Source organism: Ambystoma mexicanum, chromosome 11 (genome assembly GCF_040938575.1).
Source record: "Ambystoma mexicanum isolate Mex_15411 chromosome 11, UKY_AmexF1_1, whole genome shotgun sequence".
Classification (NCBI taxonomy): Eukaryota; Metazoa; Chordata; class Amphibia; order Caudata; family Ambystomatidae; genus Ambystoma; species Ambystoma mexicanum.
This window is the reverse complement of record NC_090934.1, coordinates 1,382,715,208-1,382,728,888: the sequence shown is the minus strand read 5'-3', so window position 1 is coordinate 1,382,728,888 and position 13,681 is coordinate 1,382,715,208. Positions and strand designations below refer to the sequence as shown.

The window sequence follows — 13,681 nt, the reverse complement described above, 5'->3', positions numbered from 1 at the left end:
ACAATCTGGTTTCCGTCCACTCCACGGTACTGAAACTGCAATTATTGATCTGAAGACCCAAATAGATGAACTGAGAGATCAAGGTAAGACGGCACTCCTCCTCTTACTTGATCTCTCAGCTGCTTTCGATCTGGTGGATCACAGGGTCCTCTGCAAACACTTAGACACTGCTGCACAATTCTCCACGCATGCCACCAAATGGATTGAATCCTTTCTGAGTGAGAGAACAATGAGTCTTCTCCCCCTCGGCAGCAGCCGACCCTCTTCCAATCACGTGCAGCGTCCCTCAAGGCTCCTGTGTTTCACCAACCCTGTACAACATATTCACTAAACCCCTCTTCGATGATCTGGACCTTCTAGGTATCACCTACACTAACTATGCAGATGATACACAGCTTCTCTCCCGCTTTCTGGGGATCACAGCAAGGACAGGGAGTTGGTGAATAGGATGTACCTCATTATTCAGGCATGGATGGCATCACATGGCCTCTGCCTGAATGATGATAAGACTGAGCTGACCATTCTGGGCACGCAGGCCAATATCAACAAACTAGGCAAGGACTTTTCCACGTTTAACATAGATGGCAATAGCATCAAGGTTTCGATAGAAGTAAAAACACTAGGCTTCTATCTCGACTCCACCATGTCTTTTGCCAAACAAGTTAACTCCTAAGCTTCCACGACAGCCTATACCTGCAAATTAATAAGAGCAGGTAAACCTTTCTTATCTAACAGTTGCATGATCCTAGCGAGAGCCTTAATACTATCACGACTCGATTATTGCAATGCCCTTTACAGCGGCGCTAACAAAGCTATCACCAAAAGGCTACAAATCCTTCAAAATAACGCCCTTAGAGCCGCCTTAGGCATAAACAAAAGGGAACATATCTCCTCCACTAGACAACAATACAAATGGCTCTCCACTGACAATAACATTCACCTAAAAATGCTCTCCTTGACGCACAAAGCCCTCAACAACGCTGCCCCCATTTACCTGATGGACAAAATAAGAAGAAAAATCTCTAGCAGACCTACAAGAACTCCCAACTCCAACTGTCTGGAAATTCCAAGATTTAAACTTGCCAACATTGGCGGCACAAGCTTCCCTGTGCTAGCCACTAAATGGTGGAATGCCCTGCCACACAACCTTAGATCAGACCAACCTTTCCCTCACTTTAGAACGAATCTTATCAAACACCTCAATGACAACAACATGTAAGGTTTGAAAGACTTTAATTTGTGTTATGTTACTTATCTGAATGTACATATGTGGTTACCAGACATTTGATCGAAAAAAAATTGGTCGACTGGACAAATGGTCGAACCAATTCGGTCGAAAACCAAATGGTCGAATTTTTTATTTTTTTATTTTCACCCTTTTTTTTAAAAAAAAAACCCTTTTTACCCTAAACTACAACCTTAAAAATATATATATATAAAAAAAAATTCAACCATTTGGTTTTCGACGAAATTACGTCGACCAAATGTCCTGTCGACCAATTGTTTTCGATGAATGTCCAGACACCATCAAATACTTATCACTATTGTAAATTTTTAATTATGTAACATTGTAATTTGCTGTAACACTGTGATTTCTATGCAACATTGTAAGCTTCATATATTCTGTTCACTGCGCCCGGTTACCCTTGGGTATGGTGCGCAATACAAATAAATAAACAAACAAACAAACAAACAAACAAACAATAGGAAGTGTCAGCAAGGCTTACTCAGCCTTTCCTTTGTCTGAAGTTGATACACATGCATACATACGTTTGTTTTTGTGTAGCATAACAGGTGCTATTATCAACAATGTACCTGCAGAGGATGTTAGTTGCCATAAAACCTAACCTAGCATCAATCGGGAGGATAGCTCGGGAGAATAGCTCAGCAGCAAGGTGCTCACCTTGGAAGCAAGACAACGCGGAGTAACACAGGTTCGATCCCTGGGTCCGCGCTTAGAAACCTCTGGGTATTAAGCGCCTTATAAATAACCTATCATATCAATCTGGTGAATGCCTAGAAATTGGTTTGTTCAGATGGGGACTTGCGTAACCTAGGCAATGGCCTCCCATGATGTGAAGTGATCGCCTGAGAGGTGATTAGGCATCCAAATGAAGGGCTGTGGAACCAAAGCATCCATGCTCGGATACTGGCTTTGCCAGCAGACTCTACAGTGATCCTGGATGAATATGATATCACGTGGTCCTCTGCGGAAAGGTTCACCTTGTCACGTGCTGGAGGCTTTGTTTAGCCCATTGCCTGACCTTTCTTTAGACGTAGACCATTTCTGTGGAAGGGATTCTAGACGGAATAGTGAGGAGCAGATCTCGCAGGCCTCTGACAAGCATATTTTAAGGTCTGCGCATTTTACACAAAAAGTGGTTCACTTTTGTTTTGTAAAATTCAAAGGTTTTTCTGCACATTTATTAATCGTTTCACAAGCCTGTGTTTTGGACATATTTTAAAGCTTTAAAATACAAAAGAGAAACCCAGATGAGAACTTTTAAGATCACATCATTTAGTATGCTATCACTTGCATACTTTCCTTGATGATGGGGACCATGACGCAAGAATCATTCCCATTGTGCATAATGATTCTAAAACATTGTGTTCTTAATTGTCCTGTTGCGCTATGTGATGTGTGTACTTTCCAAGTCCATTATATAAAATGTGATCATTTTAGTTCATGGTAAGAACTGAAACGAAAAGGGTTTAAGTGCAAAGCTGTGGAGTGGGCGCAAATCCCAGCTTCACCTCTTAAGAAACGTGTGATCCTGGCATCTCATGTTGTGTTGCCTAACCTGTCAAAATTGCTGGTCCATAAACCTTTCAAAATGGTAGCCCTTCATAGTGATTTCGGTCTCGCGCTACGTTTGAAAAAGCCTCCCTCAAGGTTTCACTGGCTATATAGTGTTGCTTCCGCTATATAAAAGTGAGCATTGATATATTGCACACCACAGCCACTTGTTTCTTTGCTCTCTAATGTCAGCACTACTTGAAAACCATGTCCCTCTTCTAACCTCAGTCTCCCTAGATATGGACGCCTTCCTGGCAGCTTGTACTCTGCATCCACCATCTATGGCAGGCTATGTGTAGCTTTCTCCTTGATTCGAATTGTCTCCTGCATCCACCACGCCTGAGCACCTTTGCATGCTGTGAGGCAGCTAATCTGAGTACTCTGTCTATTCTGGATCATGTGCACCATTTTTCATATGATCTGTGGCCTGCATTTCTCCTGTGGCCGGTATACCTTGCTCATGGCTGCTATTGATGAAACACCGTCCTGTGCCTAGGTCGTGGACAGCTACTGTTGGCCTTGAAATGCTACTTGTTTATCATTCTGATTGCATCGAGAATGGAGGGGACACAGATGGAGTACCCATGTTTATTTTGATTTGCTGCGAGGCGTCCTATCAAGCTATGGGTTGTGATCGCCATGAGGGGGGCACGAACAGATATTCTGGATGCCTTAATGCTTTTGCTTTGGTGGAGGGATGCTCAAAGGTGTGTGTTCCCCCAGGTCCCAAAAGTGCTTAAGACGGCCCTGCTCTTCCTGGCCCACTAACATCTCGACCCTCTTTAGAGAACTCCACACAGCGAGTCCAAAAGCAAATGGCAGAAGAGTGCCATACAAGAACAATTAATGGCCCTCCTAGAGAGGCCAACTCACAAATCATTTTGCAGAACCTTGCACAAGCTATTCCATACAGTGACATTCATGCCACGGTCCCCGTGGACACGTTTGGGGGAAAAAGGAATTTATACCAAAAACCGTGGTCCGATGTATTTCAAAAGTTGTATCATCATCATCAACCAACTTTATTTGGCCTGAAAGGCCATCAAAGTGCATCCTAAAAAACAGTTCTAATACATGATTACAAAAAGACACACCAAAAAAAGCAACAAGACCGTGCAGGAAACCGGGCCCTGCTTGAGTGCCCCCGAACAGATCTTTTGGCCAATGATCGGGAGCCATCCTCCTCTTCCCTCTGGTAGCTCCCGTATCACTTTGGCAACAGAGCAGTCAAATTTGCCCCTGAAAGGGGACTAGAACCAGAGGGGACTCCTGCGGGGCACACAGGGGCATATAGGGGAGGTGCACTGACTGTGATGCCACTTTTCCCTGCCCGCCGGTGGCCGTTGCATTTGTTCAAAATGTCCCTTTCCAAATGGGCATCTGCAAAAACCAGTTTGACAATATCCAATTTGGCTGGAAAACTGGACAGTCTAGAGCACTCCAACAGGGAACCCCTCAACACAAACCCACACTCCCCCACCGCCCTCACCCAATGTAGACATTTATTCCGCAGACAAAAGTTTTGGGACACCATGGAGAAGGACTGTAGAACTACTACAGCCTTCAGAATTGTGATGCCCCGACCAAGGCCTCCCCTGACCACGTGTTGGGGCACCAGCCCGCCACCCAATGGGGCGCACGTTTCCCTGGGCTCTCCCTATGGAGTTCTGCAAAGGTGGGGGCTTAGCCCTTGAGACTTGGTCGGTGGTCTTCCTCCTTATGGGTAGCAATGATGGGAGACCTACCTCTGGTTGACTCCTCATGGATGGGAGAGTCTTGACCCTGGGAGCTGGGGACGGGCAGGGGATCGGGGGATGAATCCCTTTGTCAAAGGCAAGATTTGCACCCCCTGTGCCAACCCCTGCTAAACTCTCTCCTTCCCTACCCGTGTCTTCCTCTCCCCTATCCCCCCGCATCCCCTTAATCAAGGCTAGTAAGAGGTTTTTAATCTCAGCCATCTCCGATAACAAAAGATGGCAGGGGCATTTTAGCAGAGTTGGAAAAACTGGGGGAGGTGGGGCTGGTAGACAGTGATCTCCTTTATGGGGGGTTTAGAAACCCAAAGAGGGCTAAAATGAAGGAAGGAACTAGCCCCCGAAGAAACATCAGATGCAGGCTTACTCCTGGTTCTAGACGAGAGGCTGGACTTCTCTCCCCCACGCAAGCCATCCAGCCCCATGGCTCCAGAAACCAAAGACATGGGCACCGGAGGAGCAGGGGAGTGGACTTCAGCTTCAGGGAGAGCCTGTGCCGATAGTGGGGCTGTGACGTCATGGTTTAGACCAGAAGGTAGATGGATGGGGTCCAGCGGCAAAAACGGAGACAGAGGTGGAGCCAAAAAAGGGGCCACTGACACATGCCCTCCTGTCAGTTTCGAAATGTCCATTGAGATCCTCTCACAGCAATTAGCCAAGGTAGCCAGATGTCCGGCTGTGGCAACACAGTCAAGACCCCTTCCAGGGGTTAGCAGGTTGACAGGGTCCCAGGTTCCTCCAGAAAGGTGCTTGCAGAGCTGGTTGTGGGGAGAGGAAGTGAAACAGGACCACGGGAGCACCCATAAGGCCATTTCGGGGGTCCCATCTGCGGGCTGGAGGAGCAGGGTAGCTTGGGCGTAAACTCCTCTGGGTCTCCCACTTTAGCACATGCAGTTGCCAAGGAAGATTGCACAGGTGCTCCATTCCCGCAAAAGTTCCCAGTACAAACTCCCTCCCCCTGCGTGGCTCCCAGTGCTTTATTCAATGTGCCTCCCCTCAGCCTTCTGCCCATAATAGGCTTCCGGTATACCAGTGGGGCTGGAGGGCCCTGAAGACTCGCTAAGAGGGAGGATTTGGAGAGGTAGAGGGGGGAGAAGGGGGAGGAGATGGCTCCTCTTTCCGTGGCTCCAATAGCAAAATCTCAGAGAGGGCCAACCATGATGTAGCCTGAGAAGAGAGGGGCTACAGAGAAGGCTTAGGATCTTACAGAACAGTTCTGGGTAGGGAGAAAGGGTCTCAACGCTCGAAGGTGGGACTGATGGGCTGTTAGGTTGCTGCGCTGGACCTTGAGCACGCGGAGGAGAGTGGTTGAGGCCCAGCCCCCACGCTGAACGCTGTAGGCTTTTTGCCCTCCCCACAATAGTTGCCTCAGCCTCACCTCAATGTCTGGGTCACACTCCAAGGTCCAGGGCCACCCCCACAAGTCCGCGAACACCCCCACGGGACGCCAACACCCCGCGCCCTTGTCCCACGGGCTTCACCCTGCGGGCTGCAGCAGGAGCTGAAAAAAGGCCAAAGGGGGCGTGGCCAAAGTCTGTGGCAGGTAAGGAGGCCCTCCTGGGCCAAAACACAACAGCAAGTGTTGCAGGAGCGGGACTCAAAAGTTGTATCCCCACCCCTTATGATCCCTGCTGCCCCCAGCCCCATATTTCATGCAGTACACTTTTGTTTTGCCACAATGTCGTACAAACCGCAATAAATGCAAATGAATTAATGTAGCTCAGGTCTTTATTCAAGAGTGGCAATGTCGATTTGCAAAGTATTTGGCTTGCCATGAAGTTACTTGCTAGATCAATTCTACACATACACACAGCACACCATTTCTTACCAAGAGCCAATGACGAGTGGTGAGTGCACGTTTTGAGCCCTGCTTTATTGGATCAAGTCCAATTTGTTGTCCAGTTCAATCACATTTGCAGAAAGAATGGCGAGTGCAGTGTTTAATTTCTCTTTCTTTGACTGACCTCGCTGCACTTCCTTCTCTCTCCACTATTCCTTTCATCTTGACCTTTTTCGCACTACACAACTTTATGATCAATCTCTTCTTGCGTGTTTTCTTCTCACCGATTGAGCCTCTTTAATCAACTTCAATTTTACTGGGCCCCCGGCGATTCTCCGATTTCCTCCCTCTGAGCCCTGATGGTGCCTCCTCTTTACCTCTAAAATTGAAAACTTGTACTCCACTCCACTCCTCTCCTCCCACCTTGCCCTCTCCTCTCTCCTCCCACCTTGCCCTCGCCTCTCTCCTCCCACCTTGCCCTCTCCTCTCTCCTCCCACCTCCCACCTTGCCCTCTCCTCTCTCCTCCCACCTTGCCCTCTCCTCTCTCCTCCCACCTTGCCCTCTCCTCTCTCCTCCCACCTTGCCCTCTCCTCTCCTATCCTACCTTGCCCTCTCCTCTCTCCTCCCACCTTGCCCTCTCCTCTCTCCTCCCACCTTGCCCTCTCCTCTCGCCTCCCGCCTTGCCCTCTCCTCTCGCCTTGCCCTCTCCTCTCTCCTCCCGCCTTGCCCTCTCCTCTCTCCTCCGGCCTTGCCCTCTCCTCTCTCCTCCCGCCTTGCCCTCTTCTCTCTCCTCCCGCCTTGCCCTCTCCTCTCTCCTCCCACCTTGCCCTCTTTCTTCCGTTTCATCCCCTTCCCCGACATGCCTACCCTTCTACTGTCTTCATTTCGAGGTCTTCTCCCATTTCTGTAATGTCTTGCCCTTGTGCCCTACTAGTAACCCCCCCCCCCCCATGTACATCGCTACGCTCTTTCCCAGCGATGTTTGCTTTATAAATCCTTGGCCGATCACATTGCTCCTGCCTAAACTATAATTTTCCTCACCTCCCTTAATCTTCCAATGTCCACCGCCCCATCCATCCCCCGCACCACAACACCCATCACGTGTTCACCCAGTCCTAATCTATTACAGTGCCTTAATGTGGCTTGATGGTGGAGTTTAAAAACGACATACTCTACATATGAAACATCTAGCCTAAAAAGGGACTGCTGTGTTCTCCTATACCCTTGATAAGTGGCCCGGGGCCTCCGCATCTGGCACTTTCAGGTGGTCCTGTGGGTCAGAGTGTGTAAGGCACGGATGTTCAGTCTGACTTTGCAAGCGCTGGCTCCAGGGGTGTTTCTAGGTCTGGAAAAGATCTGGGGCTACGCGAATGTCGGGACTCTGGGCTAGCTAGCCTTTTGGTTGGAACCCCTGCGCTTCTATCCGGGGCTACAGCTCCCCTCCATAGCAGCGCCTCTGGCTGGCTCTCTCGGTTCGGACTCTCGAAGGCACGCCGGCATTTGCATCGGCTCTGGAAGTGCAAGCTGGACATTTCAGTGCAGTTACTCATTGCGGTGCAGAAAACGCTGCTGATCTTGAGAGTGTCCGGTGGCTGAGGCATCCTGGGAACTGAGCTTGCACTTGTGCTGGTGGGAGCGAAGGTGATCCGGGTCACTGGCGTGCATGGAGCTTGATATCATGTGGGGAGGCTAAGAATAGACCCAGTCAAGAATTGAGTGCTGACTGTGAATGTAACTTCGGCGCATCCAAAGGGATTTCATGAATTACTTCGTCTTAAATTATGTGTGGTCTTCTGAAACATCTCGCAAATCCCCTTATTTCTCTCCTTTCTCCCCCTCCTTCCAGGGAGCAACCCATCTTTACCACCAGGGCACATGTCTTCCAAATCGACCCCAGCACCAAGAAGAACTGGGTTCCCGCCAGCAAGCAGGCGGTCACCGTTTCCTACTTCTACGACAGCACCAGGAATAGCTATCGGATCATCAGTGTGGATGGGTCCAAGGTAGGAGGCTGCAGTGTTCCTCAGTGGCCCTGTGGATACAATTCTCATGACTGCTCTCAAATAACCTGAAATAAAACCTATGTGTTTACACTTAAGGAGACCAGATGACCGTATGTCATTCATTTCTGATTTTCCATTCCTGACGTGTCCTCTTAGAAACTCCAGGTAACCGGTATTAACGTCCAAGTTGACGGAATGTATAACTCCCGGAATACATTGGTAGTTTTTTTCAATGAAAGCCATGGACTGGAAAGGTGGCGTCCTGATAGGTTAGTGTCCGCTCGTCCTAATCAGAACTCCTCCACTGTGACGTTACTTGGATGCATGCTTCAATGTCCCACTAATCGCTGATAACCCGTTTAGAAATTGGGAATCGATGCTTGCCTTCCACTGCGCATTATACGGTATTCAGTCTTTGCAGAGGAATTTTGAGTTTTTAAAATTTATTTTTGTATTCTATTATTTTTTAACCACATTTTCTACTGCAAAATTGCAAGAGGTTTTTTTTTTGGGTACAACCATATGGGCTGGGTAGAAGGGGGTGCACGTGGTGGAGGTTGGGGGGGTTCAACCTCTGCACCGTGAACCAAAATACTTATTGAACTAATTGCCGGAAAGAAATACATTGTGAAATGTATTTGGTGAAAACACGTAGGCTGGTAAAAATGAACCTCCAGTGATTAAAGAAAACGTATGGTTTCAATGGGTAACTGGTCTTTCCATACCATTGAATTAAAATCCAACTAAAATTATCCATTGAAATGCATTTCCATCGAAAAGCATTTTCATTGAATAATTTTCGTTGCGGTTAGGGTTAAGATTGGGGGGGTGACCTTGAGGGTTATGGGGGGAACCCTCCCAATAAACAATAAAACGTTGCATGAAGCTGGCCAGTGCTGAAATACTTTAAAGACTACAGCACTGGACAGCTCCATGTACAGCTCCATGTAACGTTTTAACATGAAGCAGGTTTCATCAAATTCCTATATTCAATGGACCAGTTTCGATGTATATGTACCTTGAAATGTAAAATATAGTATTTTAATGCATTTATTTTCGGTGGTTTGAATTCTATGGATTTCTTTTTCGTTGGAAAGACTATAAACCGTTTCAATGTAATTACCTGAACTACGCGCATTGTGGCGGTTTTATACATGACTTGATTGCTTCCTTTTTTAACTTCTTCCTTTTTTAATTTCTATCACGATTAAGTGAAATAACTTCCAAAATAATAAAACCTATTTGTGAGTAAGGTGAACCGATATCCGCAGATGCCCATTCCTGTGATCTCCTCCTGGTCCAGCACTTCCTGCATTTGGGCCTCTGTTTAGGAAGGAGGCTGGGATTCTTCTATATCTTGTCTTCATTCATCTGTCCTTGGCGGCAAATTCCTTTTGTTGGTTGGGCGCATCTTCTCTTGCAAGCCTTTACCGGCTGTATTAGCCACTTGTTTTGTCTTCCTTCTTGGAATCCCGATCCTGCCTTACTGGGTCTAGTTGGCAGGCTTGCTTCATGCTTCTATAGCTAGCACCATGTCCCTCGTTGAATGTTTTCTTTTGGGTGGGGGGGGTTGGGGTTTATTTGGGTTTGATATCATTTGTCTTAATGTTCTTGCCATTTGTTGGACTTCTTCGTTGCCCCCATTTCCTTTGTGTGGGTCTGATTACTGAATGTTTGCTGCCCTTCCTGCAAAGTGAGCTTTGTTAGCTGTAGGACGCCAAATTTATTTTTGTTTTATTGGTTGGCGCTAATGCGCCACCTATAACCCAAAAGTATGATATGATTTGATAGTTTATTTATATAGCGCCTATACACAATGTGCTTCAAAGCACTTCAAGACAAGGGAGGAAACAAGGGAAAATACAATGACATTCTTACAGCCCATGAACAGTAAGGATGTGAAATTAACTATCGTACTCGGCCTGACGACATTTCAGATAGTGCAAGCGCTAAGACATAGATAAGGAAGGGAGGGGGAGAGCGGGAAGGAAATGGAAGCAGACGAGCGACTACCGTACTAGGCCTAACGACATTTCTGGTAGAGCCGGAGAAAAAGGTGAGGGAGAGGGGTGCAGAAAGGTAGGGGAGGAACAAAACAAACGACTATAATACTAGGCCTGACGACATTTCAGATGGTGCTGGAGGGGACGCATTAGAGTACAGCTTGGGAGAAATGGTATATGAGGAGGGACACAATGCTTGTAGGTGTTTGGTTATTTACCCAACCATTGCCTATACATGGCCATGCTAATACCCATGGCCATTGCCATCCACTTCCTGTTCCTTCCAACACAAAACACACCCTCCTGTGATCTCTGTGCTAGCTTTATCAATCCTCGTCAAACCTTGACTTGTGCTTCTGCTGTGATAAAATGTGTTGCATTGTCTACCTTCAGCCACTCCATTTTTAAGCACTTTACCTGTACTTCATTGAAATCCTGTTGAAGACAGCCAGCAGTTTTTCCTTGTATATAAGCATTCAGCATTTTTCAGGGACTAGCAGTTATATGGCCAGGTGCTCGCAGCATTTTGCACCTGTCAGTGTCCAGTTAATACCACTGTGGCAGTGTCTGGCTAATAGCTTTTCCATGACTACACAAAAGCCAAAACTGTTGGCATTGCCAGTGCTTGTTTCGGTAGTTCTCTACTCTCCATCACATGAACCCTCCTGCGTGCATGTTGGGAGTCTGTGATTGCTTTCAATTGTTGCGCTACCAGTACACCAGTCTTTCCAGCTGCCTGCCTAGAATCCTTACATTCTAGGCGTGTCCGTCGTTACATGAAACTTAACCTGTTGGCAACTTAATTGAAAATCCTGTTGCCAGCAGGTTTTTCAACATTGTGTGGAGTAATATTTGTGTTGTGGAATGTGCTTGAAATTTCTTGAGGTAGAGAGGGCGGATGTAATCCGTTAATCCATGTGTTTCGCAATTTGTCTCATCTACTGACTTCTTCAGGCTCCCTTGATGGCCCTCTGGTGTTTGGAGCCACCGTGCATTGCCCCCTCATTGTTCCAGAGCATAGCTCATTTGAAATCCTTCAACCAAAACACCCGGCTATAGCCCCCTCAGCCCGCCCTCCCCCCGCAACACCTATAGGTTATTCCAAAACCCACCTCTTGAAAATTGACTTGGCCCTCCCATCCTTTGTGTCTAGATCTGGCTGAGAATCTGAGAATTGCGAACTCGAGCAATTAAGGAAGGCGTCCTTTAGGAGGTGGAGGTGGTCCACGCCTATAAATGAATTGACGTGCGATGCACTTTGATTTAAACATCACACGCTGTTGGCCAGAAGCCAGTGTACCAATACCAGTGCTTGTTCGAATAGGGGGTTGGCCCTGCCTTTTCCTGTTGCTTAAGGTGGTACATTAGGGAGGTTCGGCGACCTAAATAGATAATATTTATTTTTTGCATTTTCAAAGCGCTCACACAGCCCGCGGGCATCGAGGTGCTGTTACAGGATTTTTTTTTTTTTTTATATAGTTGCGTAAATGTTTTTTTTTGTCTTTGTTGTATTTATAACACGCTTAAATACCCTGAGGTTTCTAAGCGCGGACCCTGGGATCGAACTTGTTGCTTCGTATCCTCTTGCTTCCAAGGCGAGCGCGTTGCTGCTGAGCTATCCTCCCGGGACATAATCTTTGCGTGATCCATTTTGGATGTTGCCTGAGTGACTATGCCTTGGACTAGTGTTGGGGATTCGATAGTGGAAACATTTTAGTTGGGGGGCAGACCTAATGACTGCTACTACCTGGCTGGCGAATAACTGATCTACATCTGTCGGAGGCCCTAGAGTTTTTCATGGAAGCTGGAAGGGGCTCATTGCTCCGCGTCAGATCCCAAATGGCCAGACTTTTCCTCTGGTGCGTGCACTGGTAATCAGTTCTGAGGAATTCGTCCAGGATTTGTTTTTGCCCATCCATCATCTAGACCTCAAACAAGATGTGGCGTGAGCCTTGCGCTGTATTTGTTTCTAGACCGCTTTTGGAGTAAAATGTTATTTGTTTTATGCTCTTGGCAGTGAAGGCATTGAGTTAAGTCTAGTTTATCCTCCTTCTGACGACTCTTTTTGTTGCCCTTGTTTGTAGTGTTGAGTACTCTCTCTCTTAGTGACGCTCGTTGTCTGTGCTGATAATCGTACGCCTGAGTCCCACCCTAGTTTTGGTTTTGCTTGTCTTTTTTTTGTGGGGGCAGTCGTAGGGGGCTTCAATCGGGGGTGGACTGGGACCCAAAAGAGGCCCTGGAAATAATTTTCAAATTGTCCCACATTACTTTTTCAGCAAGCCCAATCCTTTCCCTATGAGAACATTTCGAAAATCAAAGGGGTTAGCACAGAACAGGCCAAGGGTGAACAGCCCTACTGGGAAATCTCCAGAGTTCCCTATTGGCCAGTCCACCCTATTTGATCCTTCTTGCTGAGGACTACTGAATGGATCTGTTTGGCTCTTCACGGCTAGGCTTAGCCTTCCCTTGGGGTTTTGGGAGGAGAGTTCACGCCATTGTGTATGTGCCCTCATGCAGATGCCTTTGTAAGGTATGCCCATTTTCCGAGTGGGCAAGCGCTCTGCACTAGAGGAATAAATGCCCATGCCAACTGCACTAGATCCTGGGAGCTCGCCTTCTTTGAATGGTTACCCGTTTTAGTTCACAACGCTGATCTACTGCAAGACCATAGTGTTTGGTCTAAACTGGCAAATTAAAATGGTGATTGGTAGGCTTGGCCTCTGACCCTGATTCTTGTGAATTTCTTGGTCTTAGGCTGTATCTTTTCAGGGGAGTAGGCGGTATGTTTATGCCTCATCAGATGGGCGCTTTGCAGCAAAATGTATGCCACCTAACTCCAGCGAATGTCCTCAAGTGTGGCCCGAGCCCTTAAAGACCTCCGATCCACCGCCCTGTAGCCCACCTTACTGACCACCAAAGATGCTGGCAACATGCGACTCCCAAGAAGCTTATTTTTTTTATTTTTTTGCATTTTTAAAGCGCTCGCACAGCCCTGGCGCATCGATGCGCTGTTACAGGAATATGGCTTAGTTGCGTATTTATAATACCCAGAGGTTTCTAAGTGCAGACCCGGGGATCGAACCTGTGCTGCTCCGTGTCGTCTTGTTTCCAAGGCGAGCATGTTGCCGCTGAGCTATCCTCCCGGGACCACCTTGATCCGGTTACTGCACGCCCCTATTTATTTTACTACCGCAGAAGGCGAACCCTACACGGAAATGCACACACGACACACCAGTGCTTGTGTTAACTTGCATTCGTCGGCTCAGTTGCGTTAACAGAGGAGTGTACGGTATAGTGGGGACACCCGAGATCCATCAGGATGGTCAATGATGCTTTCATGTTA

General features: G+C 47.4%; 1 protein-coding gene across 1 annotated transcript in view; it reads left to right on the top strand.

The window, feature by feature from the left end:
• Positions 1-13,681, top strand: part of HOMER2 (homer scaffold protein 2) — a 303,905-nt gene that overhangs the window by 97,378 nt on the left and 192,846 nt on the right. The window contains exon 2 of the mRNA XM_069624981.1: positions 8,179-8,335. Within this exon, the coding sequence (XP_069481082.1) occupies positions 8,179-8,335 (157 nt within the window). The remainder of the gene's footprint in view (positions 1-8,178; positions 8,336-13,681) is intronic.